Source organism: Rhinolophus hipposideros (assembly GCF_964194185.1).
Source record: "Rhinolophus hipposideros genome assembly, chromosome: 1".
NCBI lineage: Eukaryota > Metazoa > Chordata > Mammalia > Chiroptera > Rhinolophidae > Rhinolophus > Rhinolophus hipposideros.
In genome coordinates, this window is record NC_138047.1 from 73056507 (window position 1) to 73082774 (window position 26268).

General features: G+C 33.5%; 1 protein-coding gene across 6 annotated transcripts in view; it reads left to right on the forward strand.

Moving 5' to 3' along the window:
* Positions 1-26268, forward strand: part of RAP1GDS1 (Rap1 GTPase-GDP dissociation stimulator 1) — a 124985-nt gene that overhangs the window by 47803 nt on the left and 50914 nt on the right. For all 6 annotated transcript variants that reach the window (XM_081078625.1, XM_081078623.1, XM_081078620.1 and 3 more), the window contains exons 3-4: positions 577-699; positions 5830-5955. In XM_081078625.1, coding sequence (XP_080934751.1) covers positions 577-699; positions 5830-5955 — 249 coding nt within the window. The remainder of the gene's footprint in view (positions 1-576; positions 700-5829; positions 5956-26268) is intronic.

The following is a 26268-nucleotide window of genomic DNA, read 5'->3' on the forward strand; positions in this document are numbered from 1 at the left end:
TCTATATCATCAAATAGAGTTCTGAGTACCATGGCCGTGTTGCTGTTTACTATTTCCCTTCTTCATTAGTGGTGGTTTGAACAGCAATGTGGAAAACATAGTAATCATATGGAACTATATACTTTCTTTTGTCACTCCATATAAAATGATATGAGGTGAGTTTTTGCTCATTGCCATTTTAAAAAACTGCAGTAGCATATAGGAAACCATAATTTACACACACACTATTATAGAATTCAGAAGGGAAGTAGGAAAAAAAGCACTCCTACTCTGAATAGGCAGTGTTGGAATTAACAATGAAAAGTAAGATTGGTATACAAATGGTACATTCAGAAAGGATTCCTTCGTAATTTGACTATAGATAGACAAAAGATTGCATTGTAAAGTGTTTTGTGCAGATAAATCAAAAGCAGCTGCGGAACTGAAATTAATTTTATGTTAAATACATACATTTGAATGTATACTGGGCAAATTCCTATTATGGATGGTGAAAATTCTTGAAGAGTATACTATATATAAACTTGTCAGTGTTAGTTTTAAAGATTTTCATTGAAGCTCTTTGTATGTATCTTTCAGATTTGGAAACAAGTGAAAAAATCCAAGGAAGTGGAATACTTCAACTGTTTGCAAGTCTGTTGATTCCCCAGTCTTCGTGCACAGCCAAAGTAGCTAACGTCATAGCAGAAGTAGCCAAAAATGGTGAGGTTTTCCTCAAGAACTTTTCTGCTGGGAACATCTTCAGTTTTACACCTTACTTGTCAGTATGTTTTATTAATTTATGTTTTAATTTTGTAGATTAGACATTTTTTATTTCTTTCTATTTTTCTTTGACTTTCTTCATTCAATTGTTTCAAATGACTATGTTTATAGTCATTCTATTCATGCGTTTCCCATTTGCTATTCCATTCCTTCAGAGTAGAATTAAAGGAAAGCAATGCTAGTCCTTGTGGCACCTGTATCGTTTATTACTTTGGTTATAGGATTGTTGAGCTTGCCACTGACTCATCCATCTTACTGTCACAGGAGAGCTTACCTTTTTCAATGTATATATTGCTTTGTGTTATACCCAGGTACACTATTTATTTTTAGTCTGGCAATCCTCCTGACACTAGCATGTGACTGTAACAGAGCAGTTTGACTGCATGTTCTGTTTTCTGCATTCACCTTCATAGAAAACAGATTTTAAGTTTCCATGTAAGAATACCCTGGACAAACAATAATGACAAGCTTAGATTATGTAATAGCTAATTCACCCTGTTACATAGAGGTTCTATCTAATGAGAGATTCTTTGGAAGAATTCTTTTGTAGTAGAAATATTTGTACATGATTTTAGTTCAGTCAGTTTGAGAAATCCTTCTTAAAGCAGTTTCTAAACATAAGGGAAGAGTTTACTAAATTTAATATCTTTAATGTGCCTCAACTTATCTGTTTGATATTATTTTTAGGCCTTTTATTTTAGTAAGTTGCATATGTCATACCTTAAAGAGAAGAAATTTTAAAATTCTGGCCTCATTTGTGCAATCATTATGGCAGGTGGCATTATAAAGTACCAGTAAAACAACTTGTTCATATGTGTATTACCAAAAAAGGAATTGCCATGAAATTTTTTCATTTGTTTGGAGATTCTCAAAATATCTTTCAGGTATAATGAGGTTTTCTGTATTGGTAAATCATTGTTTGGTTAACTGAAAACTGGCTACTGTTTGTAGGTCACAATTAAGCTATTGTAATTATATTTTCACTATGCTATGCTTTGGATTCAAGCTGCTCATAAATACTCAGAGGTCTTGGAGTGTTTAGTGTACCTCAAGCAAATTTGAACTGCTCTGAATAGATAGTGATTTCCTTGGGACAACAGAGAACTCCTAAAGCAGATAATGTTTCAAAATGGAACCCCTCCAGACATGGTTTGTTAACCTAGAACAACCACTATCTGAATCTTCTTCCATGCAAAACAACTTTATTTTTAAGATCAAGTGGTTTATTTTCAATCCCATTAGAATCACAGTATAGATTTCCAGAAATCAATGTTTATCGTAAAGCCTTTTTTCTTAAAAATGAGCACACACACTATAACACAGATTCAGAAATTTTGTGTAGTAGATATTTTTGAAATGGATTGCCATTCCATGATCTTACTTAATAATATCAATTGTCATAACACTTTGTCAGAGTTTCATGATAACTTTGCTGCTAGAGGTTGGTTCTAGTAATAATCTAAGCAGAGGACAGCTATGTTCTAAAACATAATATAATTTTTAACATTTATACTTTATACTCAGAAGATTTTTCAGGGCATTTCACTAACCTCTACTGGTTAAAATAAATGGGATACATTTAAATGGTTCTTTACTGCTTAATCACCACATTGTTTTTTTTAAGTGACTGAGAAAGTGGATTAGAGTCTTCTTTTTAAAACATATATCTTCAGAAATACAACAGAATATATTAATTGGGCTTGTATTTCTTCTTGTTAGAAACTTGACAGTGTAAAAAAATTTTATGAACCAGAGGACAAAAGAGATTGGAAGTTGATTTGTTCATCTTCACTCTACTGTACACTTTATATTACTACTAATATTAACTAAAATATTAGAATACACTTCTTAGACGAATTAATCATAAAATATAATTGCATTTAAATTTTCACATAACCCAAAAAAATCTCCATAAAAATTAAACACCTGACTGTGCACTGATGTTCAAATCTAGAGCATTAGTAAGAAGTCCCATGGGCTACTTTAATGTGGGAGCATAGCTATGACCATAAATTACAGTAAAAAGTTTTGATAGCTTTTAAATAAAATATTCCCCAATATAATAGTTTTAAGACAGATTTGAGGCAAAGGGAAAATAAGCAAGACAGGAAGTATCCTATTTTTTTGTTTTCAGAATTGTACTCTCAAGTTATCTAGTATTAATAATAATGATAAATTCCCAAAACTAGGTGCTGTTATGTGCCTACATTGTGCCAGGTGTTATGTACAGTATTTCAAATTCTCATAACAACCCCATATGAGAGAGGGTTATTTTATACACATGAGAAAACAGACGTTAAGCATTTTGCCTGTTTTCACACAGCTAGTATGTGGTACAGCTGGATTCAGACACTTCAGTGATAATAGTTGGAATTTATGCTTCACCTTGTTTCCTCTTCTTTCACTTCTCTTCGGTAAATGAGATTTTATGATAGAAGTGGACAGTGTACTAGTGGTCTGGGTGCAGGGATAGCAATCAGGAGCCCTTACGGACCTTGCAGAAGAGGCGGTAGACCTGTGGGTCCAAAGGCAGGGCTGCTCCCCGGCTGCTCCCCCCCCCCGCCCCCTCCCTCTACTCCCACGGGCGGAGAAGTAGACAACTCAGAATCCCCTCGCCTGGTAGTCTCCTCCGCCCCGTGCTGCTGCTAACTGAAGTTGAAAATGGGTAAAAGCAAACAAAAGTTGAGCCATTTTCTATCTATTCCTCTAGTCCTGCAAAGCACTGGTTCCCTGCCTTGAACTAGGAGCATCAAATCACTGGGAATTTGTTAGCTGCAAAATCTTGGACCCTCTCACCCTGACCTACAGAATGGGGAACTCAAGGAGTAGAGTCCAGCGGTCTGTTTTAACAAGTCCTCCAGGTGATTCTGATACCTGTAAAGCTTGAGAACCAAATCTCTGTCTAAAGTAATACAGAATCACTAATTTGGGTCAAGAGTATGCTTTCCCCCCATCTGTACTTTAGCAGATTGCAAAAGTGTGTTTATCAGTCTTTTCCACTTGAATGCCCTCAACAAAAGCGTGAAAGTCTGCACCTAGGATGGGCTAGGGAGGGCACCACCAGAAACACGGAAGAAGCCCGTTTTGTCTTGTAAGTTGAGTTATTTTAATTTTGCCCTCTGCTCCATAGCTAGTATATGTTTATTTTCATATAAAATATATGTATGCTCTAGAAAAATTGTTTAGTAATAAATTGAGATGTGAAAAAAAATGCACCGTGTTGTCAGGTAGCTTCAAGTATATCTTGACACCTCAGTGTTGGAAGCTGAACCTCAGTCGTTTTGCAAGAATTAGTTAAACACTTAACTAGTATTCTTTTTAAAAAGGCAGTACAAAGCATGAATGAAAAATGTCAATTCCGTAACCCACGTATAAAAGTCACTTATTCTTTTGTATATATTTCTCATAGTTTTCTTTGTTTTTCTAAAGAAAAATAATTTTCCTAAAGAAAAAATTAATTATAGGGAGGTTATTAGAGAAATATATACATTACTACTGAAAATACATTACTAGTCTACCAAACATTAAAGTATGCTCTAGCACTCAGTGTTTTTATTCAGCTTATAGAGTTAAAAAGAGTTCTAATAAAATACATTTTGTTCTTTCTGGTAGCCGAAAATGGCAAAGGTACAGATATATCAGGTTTTTAAATATTTGATAAGTAGAAATGTAAAAAGCAGATTTTATAAATCTCAGTGTAATAAAAGGAAAAAAATTTTGTGGTTTTTATCACAGCTTGTACTTTGTGATGATGCTGAATGAATATGTAATTTAAGTAGGTTTGGGAAAGGGAAAGCAAAAATGAAAGGAATTAACACTGGATTTAGAAAGAAAGAAATATTCATTCAATCAAAAGGAATTATTGAATAATTTGATTGAAGTCCACATATTATACAAAAACATGAATTCCATCTCGTATAGAAAGGCATATACATATACAAAGAATTAATGGTATCTTGCCTGCTATTGCCTAATGGCTTCCACTGACTTTGATTTCTACTCACTGTCATTCTTTATACCGTTTTCCCCCCGAAAATAAGACCTAGCCGGACCATCAGCTCTAATGCATCTTTTGAAGCAAAAATTAATATAAGACCCGGTGTTATATTATGCAAGACCTGGTCTTATAGTAAAATAAGACCGGGTTTTACATTAACTTTTGCTCCAAAAGACGCATTAGAGCTGATGGTCCAGGTAGGTCTTATTTTCGGGGAAACATGGTATATTTTTGTTTCAGCCTCTGCCTAACAGTCCTCCACCCTTCCAGAACTTGTCAGTTCTCTGGAGTTTAAATTACAAGAGAGAGGATCTGAGTTTTATTTTCACTTCATCACCATTGCCCGTTTAGCAGATCTTGCAAACTAGACCGTCTGATAGGCTCTTGGTCAGCCTGTATATAGGCTGAATTCGAGTCAGTGTCCACCCAGCTGTGATGAGGTAACAGGTTCACGTGGTGTGAACTAGGGATGTATGTAATGGGAAGTCCTTTGAACAAGGATGACCATGACAGCCATTCTGTACCCTCTCCAATATATTTTAGATAGATAGACAGAATTTATATATTTTTTAAACATATTCCTGATAAATATAATAAAACCAATTTACCATAAGCTAATTTTATATAAAAAGAATTAAGTTCCTACTGTATCTTATCAACATTAAAACAAAACAGTGTTGATCAAAATGATGTTATTCCAGGACCTGCTGTACTTTATTATCAAGCTCATGGAAAGACCATTACCAGTGTTTCCATCATCACATGCTGCTTTCTAAACACATCCAGTTCCTATAAGAAGATGGTGATAAATTAGGTATAATGAAGGTTAATTAAAATCCTTTCAGTTTATGGCAGAGGCTATCAACAAAGGAAAATATGACCTCACTCATTTTTGTGTATTTATTTCATGAAGTATGTAGTAGGGTTGCATTGGAACTTTTGAACAGAAATGTACTCTTCAACAGTAACCCACCTCAAACATTTTAATTGTAGGTAATTATTTTATTAAGGGGCAAGATTTATATAAATTGTGAGTCTTTAGGTTTTTAATTAAATATGTCACTTGTTTTCAGAATTTATGCGGACTCCATGTGTGGATGCTGGATTGATTTCACCACTGGTGCAGCTGCTACATAGCAAAGACCAGGAAGTGCTGCTTCAAACGGGCAGGGCTCTAGGAAACATATGCTACGATAGCCGTAAGTGTCCAAATATCAATAGTACACTGACAAGCTTTTTTTTTTTTTTTTTTTTTTTTAGAATGATCATTTTCAGACTAATTCCCTTTTAGTGTTAGTGCTGTCTTTTCTAGGCTAAGATACTAACATGGGCTGGTATGACTTAGCTCTGCTTATTTAGCAGAACCGATGGAAATTTGGGCCATCGTGTTCTTATCTAAGAAGTTATAGGAAATGAATTCTTTTCCTCTGCTATCTGAAAATTGTATTTTTCAAGGAAAGTAAGTCAATTTCTAAGAAATTTGGGCTCTTGATTAAATACATGTGTATATCTTTTCTATTAGGTTTTATTCAAGTACTATTGCTGAATGAGAACATAGTTTTTTAAAGTTTCTAAGTCTGTCCAAATACGTTTTGAATTACTTGCGATTCAGTAAAACCATTCATAGAAACCATGATCTTCTCAAAAGCTAGATCGGTCTACTGCATCTGCATTGACTCCATTCCTATTTGTCATAATGCCATTGTCATCCTCACCACTTTCTATAATACACTGTTCTTGTAGGCAAAGAGAAGGCAAGAACTTGGGCGTGGGTGTATTGCAAAAATTGTATGTTTTCCTCTTCTCCTTCACCACATATATGTAAGCAAAATACAGAAAAATCTTGAGGATATTCAGTTTAATTAGGCTTATCCTGATTTTCCTTAGATTTCTATTTTCTGAGTCAAAACCACGTACTTTAAATTTTACCTTTAACGTCTCTTAGGAATTTAGTTCCATTTATATAACTAAGATAATTTATTGCTTATTTTCCCCATTGAGTTTATAACTCACCACTGAGTGAATTATATTTTGTTATAAACACAGAAGACTAAGCCTTTTATAATAGGCAATGCTTCCAAAGTGATTTGCGCATTATAAGCCAGATGTTAAATAAGGTCATAAACATATTCATTTATGATAAAAGAAAGAAACAGAAAAAAGATTGAAACTACTCCTTTCTCTTTTAACTTGTCTGCAGCAGCAGTGGTAAGGCTAACCTCATTTGTTCTCCTTTCTTTCCTTTTTCTGAAACATTAACTATTATTTCTGAGGACATGGATGTCTTAATATGAATTTTAACTTAGTTTCTAGTCACCATTACTGCTTATAAATTTACCTATCTGTTTCTTCATTCCTGTTGTTTTTATCCAAGGGCATTAGCTTTATTTACCAAATTCTAATGCTTTATGTTTATAACTTTGCTTATCATATTTAGAACTTTTATTAAACACCATAGTTTGTAATGTCAGCTTTCAAGAATGAACTATTTAATGTATATTTTATATATATTGATTTAAACAATATATATCATAAAGACCTCTGCAGAGTGATGTCAAAAATTCATGACATGTGCTGGGAGAGCATTGTACATTATTGTTTTTATTCGTATCCTTGTTCTGTGATTATTAGTAGAATTTAAAGCTATCAAAAGTATTCTTTAATCCTTGTTCAGTTTAGTTATTCTTGAATTGCACATTGTTTGAACATAGGAAATCTGTTTGTGTACCTTTGTTCTAGAGTTTCACGTAATATTGGTAAAATAGAAGAAACATTCATGGTAATCTATATTTCATATTGCTATGGTTATGGGCACAGAGTAATTTTATTTCCTGTGTACTCTAAAGAACCTTGGAGTTAGAGTAATAAATGTCTAGTTAATATGATTATTATTTTGATGAAACTGCAGTCCATTATTGTAGTGTTTATCATATCCATTTACTCTGTTCTTCTGAGGTATAGAGTATAAAATCTGTAGATATGCTTTAGGTTATGAAATTAATTTTTTTCATTTATTTATAACCTCTTCATTCTCATTTAATTCAGTGAAAATTATAGTTAAGTGGAAAATTAAGCATAGTGAATACAGGCTAATTTTTATACTTTTAAACCTTATTTAAAGAAAATGAAGATAGTAGCCTTAAAAATGAACGAAGAAGTGATTTATTACTGTAAATCATGTAATGAAATGTGTTCTTTGTGCCCTGCTGCCTTATACATCTACTGTCCATACAGTTGTATGACTTCTTACCCTTTTATTTGAAATTAAAGCTCTATGAATTTCTTAGTGATTTCTCCAGAATAATTGTTGGAAAAATATGTCTATGTTTGAATTACAAGAATAACATAAAAGTCTGTAAATGTGGTGCTGTATGGTTGATTTGTGAATTTACTTGAAATGCATTTCTTATTATATTTTATGACAATTGGGGATTCGAAAGAACCCAGAAATTAGATTTCTTTTTAAAAAATATTTAATGGCTTCTATTTTAATTAATTAACCTTCTTCCTTCTTAGTTAACGTTCTCGAGAATGTTATGCTTCATTCTTAAAAGGATAATAGAAAACTATACATGAGATAGCCTTGTAAATACAAGAAATATTTTTCTAACGAACAACATGTTTTAAAATTCACATTTGTTTTTATTAAACTTATCCATTGGAGTAATCAGTTTACTTACATTTTATAAACGTACTCCAAATGGATAATTTTTTAGTGTGGGTTTATTCAGAATGATACTGGGCTTAACAATAGGTAGTAAAGCCAATTAGAAAGTACCATTAAGGAATTCACTACTAGAGATTAAAAGTTTGAGAAATGTGTGCATATTATTAGTTTTTACTTTGACATTTACGAAGTATTTGCTAGCATGTTCAGTTAAATCTGTGGAAATCTTTTGAAAAAAGTAGGTCAGATTTCAGTTTTACCCGCTTTGATGGTGCCATTTTAGGAACTCTTCCTAATAGAAGGAAACTGTCTTATATAATCCTAACATCAGGTAACAGACTTGGTATGATATAACTGCTAAATTGGACAGAGTAAGGCGTTGTTGCTAATGAACTTTTTAAATCCCAGTCTCTCTCTTACATAGAGAGATGAAACAAATCACTGAGGGGGAATATTTTTTTGTTTAAAATGCCTGGTCTTTTTTCTGTTCTTCCAGAGAGTGTTTAAGGCACTTCAGTTATGGATTTCTCTTTAGAAGTATCCAAACAGACTTCTGATATCAGCAATATTTTAAAACTCTTGCTCTGTAGCTTTGCCAAAATAACTTTTTATGAGAAGTTTGACATCTTTTAGATTAAAGAAGAGAAAAAAAAATGTATTTCAATTTGGAAAGAAATCAGCAAAGCTGTGATGTGATACCGTGTTTCCCTGAAAATAAGACCTAGCCGGACACTCAACTCTAATGCGTCTTTTGGAGCAAAAATTAATATAGACCCAGTCTTATTTTGCTATAAGTCCGGGTCTTATATAATATAACGTAACGTAACATAACATAGCATAGCATAACATAACACTGGGTCTTACGTTAATTTTTATAATGACATAACAGCTAGGTCTTATTTTTAGGGAAACTCGATATGCTAGGAAATATGATTTTAAGTAAAGAAAAATAGAATTAAATTTCAGAAATGAATACCTTGGCCTGTTTAATTCTCCTTATATGGTCATCTTTGTGGAATTCCTCTCTTTCAGTGATTAGTTCTCTTTATATAGCTGTGCACATTTTAAATTGCTGATATATTTAAATGGCCTTATAGTACTTAAGAACTTCATGTTAAATTCCCAACGATTATTTATAATTCGTAGGGATAAAATGATGATGGGAGACTGAGTTTTTTTCTGTTTACAGATGTTACTACTTGAGATTAGGAGATAATTGATATTGAATATACTGGTTAAGAGTTATGTAGTAGAGGCTAGAAGAAACTGATGACACAAAGTTAAATATATGTGCCTTTTTATACATCAGAAAGAATAATATCCAATTCAAATTAATACATGTTAAAATTAAATAAGTATGCCTCTTTACAGAAATAAATGAATACTTGTCCTTATATAATTAGTCCTGTTATTGGAAAGATGCATACTTAAAGAAACATGATATGCTGTCCTATGAAGTGTGATGAAAAAAAATACGGTGAATGTTTAAATAATTTATTACAGTAGAAGACACATTGCCATTAATCCCTCTCAAAGTACTCCCCCTCGCTTCTAACACAATTATCCTATCATTCTTGCCACTTTCGGAAGCGGTTCTGGAAGTCCTCTTTCATGAGTGTGTTTCGTTGCGCTGCCATGGCTGCCTTGATGTCCTGAATCATTTTGACTTTGGGGAAGAACCAGAAGTCACACGGTGCCAGATCCAGTGAATAAGGTGGACGAGGACACACCATAATGTTTTTATTTGACAGACATTGCCCTACCAGAAGTGCTGTGTGAGACGAAGCCTTTCTTTTGTGATCAAAACATACAGTGAATGCTGCTGCCTAGTGCCATCCAACAGAAAGGCCGGGATCTTCAACGTGGGAAGTGGCCTGTCGAACCTTAGTAACAGTGTGTGTGACAAGTTTCAGCTTGTTCCGTGCAGTCAGTCGGGTGTGAGCTACAGTTGAGAGAAGGTGTGTTTTAAAGTGTGCCATAAATCATGGATCATGAACAATGCATTAACATGAAATGGGCAAATGGTTTCATCCTCCATCATGACAATGCTCTGTGTCACACATTGCTTCTGGTACAGCAATTTCTGTCAAATAAAAACATTACAGTGTGTCCTCATCCAACTTATTCACTGCATCTGGCACTTCTGACTCTTCCCCAAAGTCAAAATGACCATGAAAAGAAATGTTTTGAATCGATTTAGACCATCGAGGCAGCCTCGACAGCTGCGCAACTAAAGACACTCACAAAAGAGGACTTCCAGAACTGCTTCAGAAAGTGGTAAGAACCATGGGATACGTGTGTTTGAAGCGGGGGTGGGGGGGCATTTTGAGGAGGATTAATGGCAATGTGTCTTTTACTGTAATAATTTTTTTTATTTAAACATTCACCATATTATTTGATCATACCTTGTATATCATAGAAAGAAAATTGGATTTTTGCTCACTGATGAATAAATATTCAAAATGAGGTTGTAAGTGGACCTATTTGTATATTAGTGATTCTAACTGTGCTACACTATTTTTATGTAATAGATGCAGAAAGGTTTATTGTTCTGACTGCAAATGCTGAAAAAGAATTAGCAATAATTCTATAATATTTTGTGATGTTAAGTATGTATTATGTAATACACACATGCTTTGAAATTGCTTAAGTAATCAAAGTATATTTACAGTTACAGTCAACAGGGAACTATTTATTTCTGGCATTTAAAATAAATGTTTCAGTGATACAAATTAGATTAAGCATTTGAATAATTATATTAAAATGTTTTGTGGGTCTATATATTTACTCTTACGTTTTTCAGTATTCAATTTTAGAATTATCAGTCACTAAGTATATAAATAAAAATCTACAACTCTCATCAATTAATCTGTTGTATTTTATGAATGGGTTTATTATCAAAGTACATCATGTATATAAGAATAAACAACTACATAAAATTTACTTTTAGAGAGAATAATTATGGTTATTATCACATGAAAATTCTTCATTGTAAAGATGTCCTGCATACATAGTTGGAAATAGATGTTGTTTTGTAACACTATCATAAGCTCTAAAAAAAGGTTTGTAATACTATTATGATCTCTTAAAGAGCTTTTAATATGGTGGAGAAGATAAAATGCACAAAGGGACACATCTTGTGGACATTTAAAATTTGTGAATTTTAGTTTTCTCATTGGTAAAGTGAATTTGTGTGGATTAAAGAAGGTTTATATATAGGTGTACAATAGAAATTATGAACTGCTGTACAAAGGAAATATATAGCATTTATGTATGATCATTTGTCTTAGTTCATACTGCTAAAACAAAATACCATAGATTAGGTGGCTTAAACCACCATTTACTTCTCACAGTTCTGGAGGCTGACAAATCCAACCAAAATCAAGGCACCAACAGATTCATTGTCTGGTGAGGGCACCCTTTCTGCTTTGCCCATGTCCTTCTCATTGTATCCTCACATAGCAGAGAGAGAAGAAGCAAGTTCCTCTCCTGTCTCTTCTTGTAAAGGCATTAACCCCATTCATGAGGGTTCTACCCGCATGTTCTAATTACCTTGTAATGCCATCACAGGAGTTAGGATATCAACATATGAATTTGGAAAGGACACAAACATTCAGTCCATAACATTTATTATGTCTAAAAAGTATGCTATGACATAATGTAATACATACACTAACGTATGTAAGATATTTTAAATAATTATACAGTCCAAAAGCCATATAAGAAGAGGCAAAAACAAATCTAGTAAGAATCAAGGATATGATAACATAGTTACCCTAATGAGCACTAATTTAATTTGTGCTTCTCGATAGCCAAGGTTTACAAACAAAAAGCTTTGGTATGCTATGTGATTTTTACTTTATGCTAAAGAGAAATATTCTAGTTCTTCAAACAGAAAACTGTTGAGATAAATTCTAAGAGTTTTATCATCAGGATGTCATTATCTCCTTAGGTGATTTAGTACACATCCCTCTTAAAATATACAAAAAGTACGCAAAGTCTGGCAGAAGAGACAGCGTCTTCAATAATGGTTCTGTAAAAATTGCCCAAATATTCTCCATATGATAGTTTCTTGTACTAATCTTCAAAGGAATCCAAGAAATAATACTGAGTACTTTAGGGCACTGTAGCTCAAATGTGTTGTTTTTTGGAAGTTGAACTTGCTTCAAGCATAAAACTTAAAAACTTAAAAACTTAAAAATATATTTCCTAGTTTATTTTAAACCAAAATGCAATTCTACTTAGTGTTCATTATACCTGCTCAATTTTTGTGTTGTATAATGTATTCAAGTTCTGTTTTCTGAGACTGAAAAAATGCTTATCTTTGATTTGCATGAAAGTGAATAATTAAAAATACCACATATTGATGGTGGTTACATTAATCTAGGTGATAAAATTACTTAGAACCATACATACCCACATACATACCCAGGTGTATATAAAAACTGATAAAATCTGAATAAGGTCTGTAGATAGTATCAATGTCAGCTTCCTGGTTTGGCTATTGTATTACAACCGTAAGTGTTACCATTGGAGCAAGCTGAATGGAGGGTACATGGGAACTTTCTGTATGATATATATTTTCTGTATATTTGCAATTTCCTGTAAGCCACTAATTATTTCAAAATAAAAAGTTTAAAAAACACATGTCCAAGAAGCATATATATTCTCTCTTCTACTTGAGGAGATGGGGAGAAAAAAACACATATATAATATAAATACATACTTATATACATATAAAAATTTTTAAGTATGACCCACAACAATAATTGTTTTATTTACTGAGTTTGTGCAGTTAAAGTGGAGGACAAAATTGCCTCTATTTTTTATTCCCTGCAAATTTGACTTTTAGGGGAAGAAATTAACAAGAAATTGACAACCCCAAAATAAGATTTAGGGGGAGGGAGTTCATACTTTTGGGACCTTGATCAGAACAGGTGATCAACAGGTAGTAACTACTAGCTTCTGCCTTCTACAGGTCTTTATTGTAGTAGGCTAGACATTAGCATTCCTAGCCTCAGGAGAATTTCTGTGTTGGCCACAAGCTTCTATTTCAGGTGAGATTTCTGGTTAGTCAGAATCAGCCTGTAAGTAGTTTATAATTTACCTTTGTTCTAGAAAACCAGTGCAAATATGTGAGGGGAAAAATGGTTTTCCTGGTAATCACTTCTGTTTCATTGTCCAAGTGTGTCTCCTATATGTAAGAAAGTTATAGTGAATTAAAGGTAATGAAGCGTGTATATCAATAAGTAAAAAATAAGATACTATGTGATAAATGCTGTAAGAGGATACACAATGTGGTTCTTGGAGTGAGGTCAGGTTTTTTTGAGCTCATCCACTGATGTTCATAGAGAAGGAAACATTTAATCTTCATAGGATTTGGAGCAGTAGAGAGGTTCAAAGATTGTTCAGGAGCACAGAAAAGCATTTTAAAAGGTGGATAATATAGTGAAGAGGTATGTCTGGAACCCATATTGGAGAAGGGTTTGTACAATGGGGAGCCATTGAAGGTATCTGAGCACGAGGTAAGTGCTCAAGTTGATACCATACAAAAAATTAACCTGAAAGAGATGTATATTATAAGGTTGACAGACATTCATAACAAGTATGATGCATCTGAAACACTTAAGAGAACTTTTTCAAAATATTTTCTTGGCCACAGCCTCGAACCAATAAATTAGGATCTCTGAGGTTAGAATCCAACTACCATGTATATTCTGTAAAAGCTCCCTAAGTGATTTTAACACACATTCCTACTTAAAAACTATTGGACAGTGGATTAAATGAAGAATAACCAATTAAGAAAGTTTTTTCCCCTGCAAACTTGAAGAACAAATGAAAGAGAACAGGAAGGAAGAGGGTTTGTATGCTTGTGTGTTGTGTGTGTGTGTGTGTGTGTGTGTGTGAATTCAAGAATATAATCAGGTAAGAGGAAGGAGTCCTGAAGTCCAGAATTTAAATACAGATAATACCAACAATAGACATACTGAGATCTCAACCAAGTGGATATGTTTGGAGGCATGCTAAACTTTAAGTGCTCTTATTATATTGGGATTCGTGTGCTTAAAATGATGGTTGATCCATGGGACTAGAAGAAATGTTAAAAGGAAGGCATGAGGGAAACAGCCACATATAGGGTATAGAGGAAATGAAGGAGCTTGTGAAGAAGCCCTGAAAGTGTTAAGGAAGACAAATTTATTGTCTCGGATTCTGAAGAGTGGAGTAACGGAGTAAAGTAAACGGTGTCAAGTTCTGCGAAGAACAAAAAGATGCTGAATTTTGATTATTTGATTAGACATTCACGTTTTAAAAACATCTTTGAGTCTGGTGCAGAAGGAGGTCAACTTTTCAAGAGCTATGGTCTGTAATGAGGAAATGAAGGGCAAGTATTAACTTTCTAGAAGTTAAATGAGAAAAGAAGACAGTAGTGGTTTGAGGGAAGGATAACAGTGTAGGAGTAATACAGAATAGTGGAGATGGGAACATAGTAGTTGGGCTAGGACACTGTCGACAAGGACAGAGTGTATTTCCTATTTCCTAGAGGGAATAATTGATGGAGAAAGGTGACAGATGAAAATAGAAGAATGAAATCATGAACCCAAGTAAACAGGTTTGTAATGGGAAAAGATATTTTTGCCTAAAAGGTAAATAACAGGAGATAGGTGAGTGTATAAAAAAAAAAAAAATTAAGGTACTGCGTTTTCCCGAAAATAAGACCTAGCTGGACAATCAGCTCTAATGCATCTTTTGGTGCAAAAATTAATATAAGACACGGTATTATATTCTAGTATATTACATTATATTATACCCGGTATTGGATTATATCATATTATGTTATATTATATTACATTACAATATATTACATTACATTACATTATGTTATATAATATTATATGAGACCTGGTCTTATAGTAAAATAAGACCTGGTCTTATATTAATTTTTGCTCCAAAGGACGTATTAGAACTGATTGTCCAGCTAGGTCTTATTTTCAGGGAAACACGGTGGTAGAGAGTGCAGTCAAGAGTTTCTGGGAAGACGGCGCCAAAAGCGAAGGAGGAAGCCTCTGCCCTTCCCAAAGCCAAAGCCAAAGCAAAGGCTTTGAAGGCAAAGAAAGCAGTGTGGAAAGGCGTCCACAGCCACACAAAAAAAGATCTGCACGTCACCCACTTCCGAAGGCCCAAGACACTGCGGTTCCAAAGGCAGTCCAAATATCCTCAGAAGAGCTCCCCCAGGGGAAACAAGCTTGACCACTTTGCCATCAGCAAGTTCCCCTACCCCCCGAGTCAGCCATGAAGAAGACAGAAGACAACAATACACGTGTGTTCATTGTGGATGTCAATGCCAACAAGCACCAGAGCAAACAGCCTGTGAAGAAGCTCCACGACATTGACATAGCAAGGTCAACACCCTGCTCAGGCCTGATGGAGAGAAGGCATATGTTCTTCTGGCTCCTGACTATGATGCTTTGAATGTTGCCAACAAAATTGGGATCATCTAAATTGAGTGCAGCTAGCTAATTCTAAATACAAAATTTTTTCACTGTAAAAAAAAAAAAAAAAAAAAAAAAAGCTTCTGGCATGGCCTCCATTTTCCCAATAAACTAGAAGTCAACAGCAGGGTGGTAGAAGCCTGAAGTGTGGGGGAGAAGTTCCGAATTGGGGCTGTGGAGTATGTTTTGAACAGTCATGAAGATACATTTTTATAAATAACCAAATGGCAATGGAAGCTTACTGTGGTTGCTGTGATTAAATCTTGTGTTGTGCACTTAGAATGCATGTAGGCTAAGGAGTTATTTTGTACTGTGATGGGTGGACAGGAAAGAGCCACTGAAAATTATTTGCAAGTGATATTTTCAGTTCCATAGAAGCACATAGCTTGGATTGGAATGGGAAGAACAATAGGGAAGAGATATCGGGAAGCCGTAGGCCAAGTGTGATGTGGTAAATACTTACTGGAGCAGAGAGAATGAAATTAAAATATGAAGTGAGATTGGATTGTTTATTATCAATTTGGTTGGTTCTTCCAAAGTACTGCAGCAGGTATAAGCAATGTTAAATACTTCAACCCTTCAGATATTTACACTTTGAGAAACTGTGATCTTTCCATTTTTGTACTTGATATCACATTGAAGTCCCTCTTATTTAAAATGGTGTTTTAAAATCTAAGGCTGTATAAATGTTTTAACTTAATAACAATTTAGGGCAAAGAAAACATTTCCAAGTGCTTGATTAGTATCCTAGTATTGTGTTTAAAAACCTAAAGCCTTGTTCAAGAGATGGAATAATAATTTCAAGTAGTTGCTACCAATTTTATAGATGTGAAAGTAGAAGCAACTTGTGAGGGAGCATTGCACATTGCAAAATGTTAGATATTTCTTCAGTTCAGTAAGAAGTCTTTTATGGTTACCAAATTAATTTTTTTTCTTTTTTTGGTCCCTTGGATACCAGGTTTCCTCCTCCTCGTCTCTGCATAAAAAGCCTTTCGAATTTTCCTTCCTGATTAACAAGTCTTAGATAGGGTGGGAAGAGTCAAGTTATAAAACTCTGCGAAAATAAGTTTGTTGATTGTTTTTGTTGTTTAAATTTGTATTTCCCCTTTATTATCCTGATTTCACCTGTTAAAGATGAAGTCAAAGTTTAGACCCCTTAAACACAAAACTAGTCTGCTGATTGAAACCCTGTCAATACATATTATCCTCTGCTCTTAATTATGTTGTTTTTATTTTTCTATTTTTATTCTTTGTAACCAAGCTGAAGTACTAAGAATTTTCTTTGTTTTTAATGAAAGCTGTCCGTTACAACTAGGGCGTATTTTCCTTGGCTGGGAGGAAATACGAAAAATAAAAAAGGTGAATAATTCACATTCTTCCTGCTGAGTGGAATAAATGAGGTACAAATGTTTGTACCTTTCAAGTTAAATTCTAAATTTTAACTATATATGCATGTACAGAAACATACACACACATATACACGGTCTAGCATGATTTCTTTCAAGTATGAAATACTTTGATACAAAGCATCTCTTATAGTTAAAACAATTGGAATAAGATTTAATTTTTATCTTGAGTAACTGGACTAATAGTTTCAATAAATTATTTATATTGTTACCTGAATGCTGTTCAGAAGTGATTTGAGGTAATTTTATGGAAATAATTGAGTTTAGTAATTTACTTGTTTATAACTGCAGATACTCAAAGTTCTGCTAATACAATTATAATATAAAAATATAGGGTATAGAGTAACTTTCATGATTTCTTTAGCAAATGTGTGATTTATGAATGCTCTATTATATAAAAGCTTTTTGAAGACAGAATTGTGAAACCATTTTGACCGGTATAAGAAATCTATTGGACTACAGAAATTACTACTGCTGTCCGCAGGTACACCAAAGCTGTGCCCACCAAATGCCATCCTGTGACCTGATTTGAAAGTGCCTCTGTGGCTCTAGCCCTTTCCTCTCCTGATCCTGCGTTATAAATGTAAATACATAAATACATTTGGAGTGTTCCTGCATAAAGGCAAAACCTGAGTATAATACAATGCCACAAATTTGTAAGATTTATGCTTCTCTTTTGAATTATGAGTATTTAACAGTCATAGTGTTTTTTTCTTCATGACTCATTTCTGTAATTTCACTGATGTATTATTTATAGCTTTTGCTTTTGTATCTAGTCTTTCATGCATTTTACCTGCACCTGGATCATGAATAACTTGTTTTTTAAATTTCAGAAAGATGTTGATGGGTTCAAATTTTTCTCTCCAATGCTTAAAACATTTGAATATGTCTAAGGTACACAATAGAAATTCATTATTTTGACAGAATTATAATGGGGAGATGTAAGTACCGTTTTCCCCCAAAATAAAACCTAGCCGGACAATCAGCTCTAATGCATCTTTTGGAGCAAAAATTAATGTAAGATCCAGTCTTATATTATATAAGATCCAGTCTTATATTATAGCAAAATACGACCAGGATTTATATTAATTTTTGGTCCAAAAGATGCATTAGAACTGATTGTGCAGCTAGGACTTATTTTGAGGGAAACACGGTATCAGAATTTAATTTTCTTCCCCAGTAGATTTCGTATATATCTTTTGACTTCATCTTGACAAACAATGTAGGTATATCTATTTGCAATGGCTCCAGAAAAATAAAATAGTACTTGGTAAAATTAAAAGGCAGTATATTTATTAAGAATATTTATATTATCCACATCAGAATTGCCAATATGTCTTACTTACAAACATATGATACTATTCTTAATGATTTAGGTCATTGTCTACCAACATTTTTTTTCATGCACGCACAACAGAAATAGGACTATAGTTTTTGCAGACTACCTACTTTTGAGAGTATGAAGACCCTCTTTCTAAAATCAAAAATAATTGTGCCCTTCCGAAGCTATACTCACGTACAGTAATGATTGTACTTATAAAACTCATTTATTAAGAAAACACATTTATACCATATAGATGCAAAGACCAGAATTTCTGTATTGGAGGATAAATTTTTTATCATTCGCAATGTTAATTTTATATCCAGTATTATGATGCTGAGGATTGCAAATCAAAATCAAAAGAGACATGCCACCATAGTAAAACAATAAACTAACAAATATTTAACCAGTTGAATCTTCCTTTTAATCAGCCTTCTATACGACATAGGAAAAAATCTATCTCTACTAAGTAATGTTAGAATTAGAAACATACTTTTATGTCATTGAAGATGTGTATTTATGTTCCCACCTACAGAAAGTCTCCGTATCTACCCCATGGGGTCATATGGTTTGACTGTGTTTTTCCAGCAGTGATGGTGATTAAATCCCAGGAAATTCTCATCTGTGTGTTTATATTCTTTGGTGTGTGTGTGTGTGTCTGTCTGTGTGTGTATGTGTGTGTGTTATGTGTGTGTGTGTGTGTGTAATATTTTAATCAACAAATATTGTTGAGGCCATTGTGTTCAGGACACTGTGCCAGGTGATAGGGATAATGGAGGGGAAAAAGCAAGTCCTTATCCTTATGGGGCTTATACAGGAAGAGATAGATAATAAATAAATACTTTAAAAAGATATTTACAGGTTGTGATCATTGATATCAAGGGAATAAACAAGGTGATGTAATGGAGAGTATCTGAAGGTGAAGAAGTTTCTCTCAAGATGTTATTGGAGCTGAAGTCTGAGAAATGAGAATGAACTATTTAAAGAGGAGAAAAATATTCCTTATAGAAGTGTAGCTGTTACAAAGCCCCGAGTGAGGAAAGAACTTGGTATATTCAAGGAACAGAAAGAAGACTAAGCTATATGAGATGCAGTGAACAGGGAGAGCGTTGTGCAATAAAGTGGAAAAAATCAACAAGACCTAAATCATAGCATGCCTTGTGGACCATCCTAGAGTAAAGAGAAGTCATCAAAAGGGTATCTGATTTAGGTTTTGAAAACATCACTCTTGGAGCTGCATGGAAAGTGGGTTGAGAATAGTGGAAGTTAAGAGTTAGAAATGGAAACATGGAGAGCGATTCTAGTAATGCAGACAAGAGATAATGGTGACTTGGATTATGGTTATGGTAATGAGGATAGAGGACATCAGAAGAATTTAGGAAGTATTTAGAGTTGTAGATGAATCGGAAATGGGGATAAGGAAGAAACCAAGAGTGATTAGATTTGGGGCTTAAGTAACTGGGCAAAGGATAGGACAGTTTACTGATACAGGGACGAACAAAGGTTGTTCTGTTATGTTTTTCTGAGTTTTGTTATTGCTGCCTGTTTTTGTTCGTTTTGTTTGTTGGGGTCAGTAGTAAGTCTGAGATTTTTCAATGGAGATATGTAAAAGGAATGGCAGGTGAGTAATTTCTATATCTTTATATTATACATTTTGGGGATAGACATACAAAAAGTTTAAATAATTTTACTCGTTTAGCAAAATGTTCAGATGTTACTTGGATAAGGTATATAGATTGAAGGAACCATGAGAAATTAGAAAGCTTAAAGGAATAAAGCCACCTAGAAGTCATAAAAATTTTTAAATAGAAGGGATTTTTAGAAGTCATCTAATCCACCCCTTCCAAACTTTACAGATAAGGAAACAGGCCTGAGAGTTTGAGTGACTTCAGGATCCACAGCTAAACTGGTGATAGTGTTGAACTAAAATCCATGTGTCTGGTTCACGGTCTGTGTGAGTACTATATTGGAGGAAGTTAACACTTTTCATAAATACCTAAATACTTCATTAAATATGTTTACGCTTTAATATTAATAGTTCAGCTCTTAGAATTGCAGATATAAGAATATGTTCTAATTTACTGAAAGCTAATCCTAAACCAACGTTTTGTTTAATCTATTAAAAATCACAAAAATAAATGTCACCTAATTGAAAGAAGATGGAGCAGAACCAAGTGATGAGAGAAAAGCGTTTTATATTTTCCAAATTTTAAACTTTATATAAAGTATATGTGTGTATAAACACGCTTTACCATGTTTGATTTTTTCTATTCTTGTCATTTTTTCTAAATGTAGAGGAATGTAAGAAATATTGACTTACCTGTTTGTTCTTTGGGAAATACAGGACGTTTTTATTTGATCAGGATTCTTAGTAAAACTTAGGAAATCCAGATAAAAATCTGAGAATTTTATTGTTCTCAATAAACCACATAAACCAACACAGGGATACCCATTGATTATTCAGACAAATATCTAGTTCTTTGTACTATTTCTTCTGCATGCAAGGTATAGTAAAAATTAAAAGTATACTGTTCTTACTATTGTCTTTAATTAATTCTTCCTTTCTGGGGATAAAGAGTGATAGAAAGGAATTATACACATCTTACATATTTTAATGAATATTTAAAATTGAGTTTTGTTCACCTTTTACTGATTAACACATCTGTTAAAATTTCTCTAATTTATTGAAATAGTAAAGTGAACTTTTCTATTTAGTAGTGCTCTAACATAAAATTTTTTTCTGATGCTGGGCTTTAAATGAAATAACTTGGGGTTTAAAGCAACAAAATGACAGTAACGTGTCAAATACACAGCGGAAAAAAATTCCCCAGTGACCTGGAAAACGACCCTAAAATAAGCAGTGATAAGAAACAGGTTTTTTCCTTCGGACAGCTTGTCATTTAAGTGAACACCAGGTGATTTTTTTTTTCTTCCTCTTCCACATAATGGATCAGTTAATAAGCGTTTAATATGCATTATTCATATCACCTAATCTTTGTCACTAGATCAGATCAATATTATGGAGTGCTTTATAATAAAGAAAAGAAATAGAAATATGCCCAATTATTTTTGTTTATTTTGGTACATATTTCAAGAAGCCATAACTGAATGAAAATCATAGGCAGTTTTTTAAAAAGCAGTTTGATGTTAAAATTGACTAACAACCAAGTCTCCGAGTGAAAATATTTTATGATTTCTGAGAGTGGGGTAAATTGCATCATTCTTTCATAGTCTGGTTGCCTTTCTTCTCTTCATAGTTCTGAATCACTGTGACATAATTTCTTAATAGCTATTTCTAGAATTTTATTTATCACACCTTATTTCTTTCAGCCCTAATTATTTTTTCATTTTGTGATTTAAATGATTATTAATTGTAAAATTAATTAGAAAAGTTACATTTTATCATGGCATCTTTGTAATGCTATCTCACATTTTACAAACTAATACTAATAAGGACTTAAGTTATAATTGTTTTGATTTTAAGCATCTATTCTGAATCATCTTTCTGTTCACTAAGAGAAAGCACATCAAAATTATTTCTAGATAGTATTAATATAATTTTTTAGAACTCAGCAGGAAAGTATTAGGAACTCAGCTTTACAGTTTAGCTTATAAAAAGAATCTCTGACTTATTTGCCGTTAGTCTTTTTTGTCTCTAGTAATAGTTACTTGGGAAAAATAAAAATAAGTACCTGAATTAATGATGAATGATTGGAAAGCTAAAACAGCAAAATTCAAAAAGCTTTTTTTCTTTTCAGATTTTTTTTTGAAAGATTTTATTGGAGAAGGAGAACAGGACTTTATTGGGGAACAGTGTGTACTTCCAGGACTTTTTCCAAATCAAGTTGTTGTTCTTTCAATCTTAATTGTGGAGGGCGCAGCTCAGCTCCAGGTCCAGTTGCCCTTGCTAGTTGCAGGGGCTCAGCCCACCATCCCTTGCGGGAGTCAGGGGGTTGAACCAGCAACCTTGGGGTTGAGAGCCCACTGGCCCATGTGGGAATTGAACCGGCAGCCTTCGTCATTGGGAGCACGGAGCTCCAGTTGCCTGAGCCACCAGGCTGGCCCCAAAAAGTTTTTTTTTTAATGTGTAAAAAAACACATGCAGCATATATTAAATACTTCCTATGTGCACAACACAGACAGTAGAAATTAATAAGAGAGTGTCAGATCTAAAAAGGCAGGCAGTCTCTGCTTCTCCTTTCCCCCTTTCTAGATCAGGAAACTATCATCCAGAGAGGTTAAAAGCTCTTTCATGGTCAAACTTAACAAAATCCAAAATTTAGACACCGTACTATAGTTATTTTATAAGTTATTACCTCAGTGATACTACATTTTTTTCTAATATTAAAATCTACCTTACCTGATTGAAATTCTTAAGTTAACATTTCAAATTTTAGGTAAAAAGTGGGAAATTCTATTTCCCACTCCAACAACCAAGACTAGTCCCAGAATTTCATCATTAAATGGTCTTTCCATTCAGGTCTTCAGAGACCTTAACTTACGGACATTTCTACAACTTTACTTGAAGAGAAATATCTTACCTTCTGTTGAAAATAAATCTTCTCCCTTTTTTTTCTTTACCCTTAATTATCTATAAGTGAACTTAAATTACTGTAGGAGATACTGAAAGTGATTGGGAAACGATGCATGTATAAGTCTACGTCAAATAGTGGAGAGGGTGAAAAAATGAGGAAGATTGTATCTTCTGTAGATGTCTTCTGTTTTCTCTTTGAGGTAGGAATCGTGGTTTCAGTTAAGAATGCAGAGATTAGGAAAGGGAGGAGCTTTAGAAAGTTGTGACTATTTGGATGGGTCATCATGGGCAATGTGATGGGGACATATGAAAAGATTGTGCAGCACAGTTTAAGGGCTTGTTCATGCTTACAAAGCCTACAATTTTACAAAATTAAAAAATTACATAAATTCGTTCATTCTTTACCACACTTTTAAATATTGTTCTTTAAAGCACATCTTCTAGGAGTTTTAGAAATTTCTCATCTCAAAATGGATCTCAATGAATAGATGCGTGCCTCACCATGAATTTTGATATGGATTTGAAAATTGTTATTGTTGTATACCTCATGAAGCTCTTACCCAATTACATATAAAATAGATTTTGTCTAATGACTTATGTTTAGTTGCATTTTAGACAGCTATTGTATAATATAGATTGATCTTAATGTTTAAGTTCATGGATACTCTAAAAAGATTTTGGGGGGAAAGCTATCAAAGAATTCTTCAGAGATGAATCTTTTAAAATAGATTCTCGTTTGATACCAATGCCATGCTATTGTCTTGCTAAACTTAATGGCACAGGTATTTCAATATACCTTTTTTAGTGTTGAAAGAGGGATCATGGAATTAGAATTCAGATTTCCCATGTTTTCGTTCACAATGCAGATTATTTAATCATAATTACTTTAAGCAAAGTCTGAGTTGAAATATAAGAAAAAAATACGGTTTATAATTTATCTTTTTAATTCACTTATCAGAGTATTATTTCTAAAGTACATTTACAATAAGTCATTTGTAGCTATCTGCTCGGTGCCCTAGCCATCGTTTTGGCCTTTGGTAACCTTAAAAAGCCTTTGTACCTTATGTTCCTTACCATCTTTAATTATGCCAGACACTCTAGCACTTACTGTAGTGTATATATGCATGTAGCCTATGTACAGCCAACATTGTTAATTAACATTTGGCAGAGCATTATATGCAGAATGCTTTTATAGAAATCAGAGAAAGTGAGGCAGTGCACAAATCCATGACACTTTAGAATGTTAAGGGTAAAAGGGATCAAAAATGTGATGATGGAAGGAGAACTGGCTCTGGGTGATGAACACACCATGTGATATGTAGATGATGTATTACAGAATTGTACACCTGAAACCTATGTAACTTTACTAACAACTGTCACCCCAATAGACTTTAATTTAAAAAGGTGAACTCTTTCTTTGCTTAAACTTCTTTGAAAACATAAAAGATAATTAATTCAAAAGTATCTTTACACACACATACTTTTCTCGTGTTTCTCGGTATTATTTTTTAACAAAATTTGGATGAAAGCTTATTAGTATGATCAGCTCCGGATGTTTATTTCTCTCATGTAGTCATAATTTTCTGGGGTGCTAGCTACATCATAATTATCACCGTGACCATTCCTGATGTCACAAAGGATTATTGCTTTTGGTGTAAATAAGTTGTTTGACCAGATGAATACATAAGGAACCAAGATCCTATTATTATACAAATAATTAAAGGGTAGGAGGAAAACTCATATCAAATATGGATTTAAGCATAATTCTTTTAAAATAGATTTTTAAAATTTGTATTTTATACTGAGTATTTCTGAGAAGAAATATGAAAAGTGATATTTAAGCCACATAAGTGGAAGGTAGCATGTAAGTTAGAGACTTAAATTGTAAAAATAAATTAGTATTTTGAAAATTTTATCATCAGATAAAATTTACTATTGCAGATTATGGGCCTCTTTTACATCCCAAACCATTCTGCCTCTCCAATTTTCCTCTATAGTCTTTTCGAAGATTTGAGCCTTCTAATTTCTCTTTGGAGAGAACTGGCGATGATAGAAATGATAAAAACAAAATGTATTTGCTGATGCTGCTATAAGGCTTTTCTATAAGCATGAATATGAAAAAGTTCCAGAATTGTGCTCCAGTCATACTATTTGTATAGGTTTTATAACCAGTTTCTAATAGCTACTTGGCTCTTTTTACATTTTTTTCTTTCAAATTCTAATATCTATATATGTATCTGTTTCTCTCTTTCTCTCCCTTCCTCAAATTAGACTGTTGGATTTTTTAGTTTTTTTTTTTTTCCATATGCATACTGTATACTTTTGATACTCAGTGAACTGCTTTATTGAACAGAAAAGTGACTGTCATCAAAGACCTGCTCCTGTACATTCTGGTATATCTTCCTATATAAATAGGTTCAGCCTCACCCATCAGATAGACTAATCTTTAAAAATCAAATAATACCCAAGTGGTAGGTAGCGAAGGGGTGAGCAGCAGGAGCTCACACGTTACTGGAAATGCACCCTGGCTTTGGAGACCTGTCATTATCTAGAAAGTGGAAGTACAGATTCAATGAATCAATAATACTGTCTATGAATTATAAATAATAGCCCAAACCTAGGAACAAACCAAATAATAATCAGCAAAAGAACAAATAATTGTGATGTGTTCATACAAGTAATATTATTATACAGCAAGGAAGCATATAACAGAGTGGATGAATTTTACAAACATAATGTTGAATGTAAGAAAATAGGCACAAAAGAATAAATATGACATGATTTCCTTCAAATAAAGTTCAAAAACAAACAAAGCTAAATCTTATTCTGGTGGTTAAAACATAAAGAAAAGCACGCACATCCACAAATGCTCACATTCATCCTCAAAGTGAATGGTAATTTACCAAAATCTAGCCAAAGGCCCCATTCATTCAATAAATACTGCACACCTAATATGTACTAGGCATTTGCTGCCCACGAGGAGGGAAAGCCTATTTGGAAAAACATACAAGAAAATCTGAAATTAATATACACTAACACATCACAATAGTTGTGTGCAGTGGTGTTTTTAGGTCTGCTCCTCAGCCTTAATGCA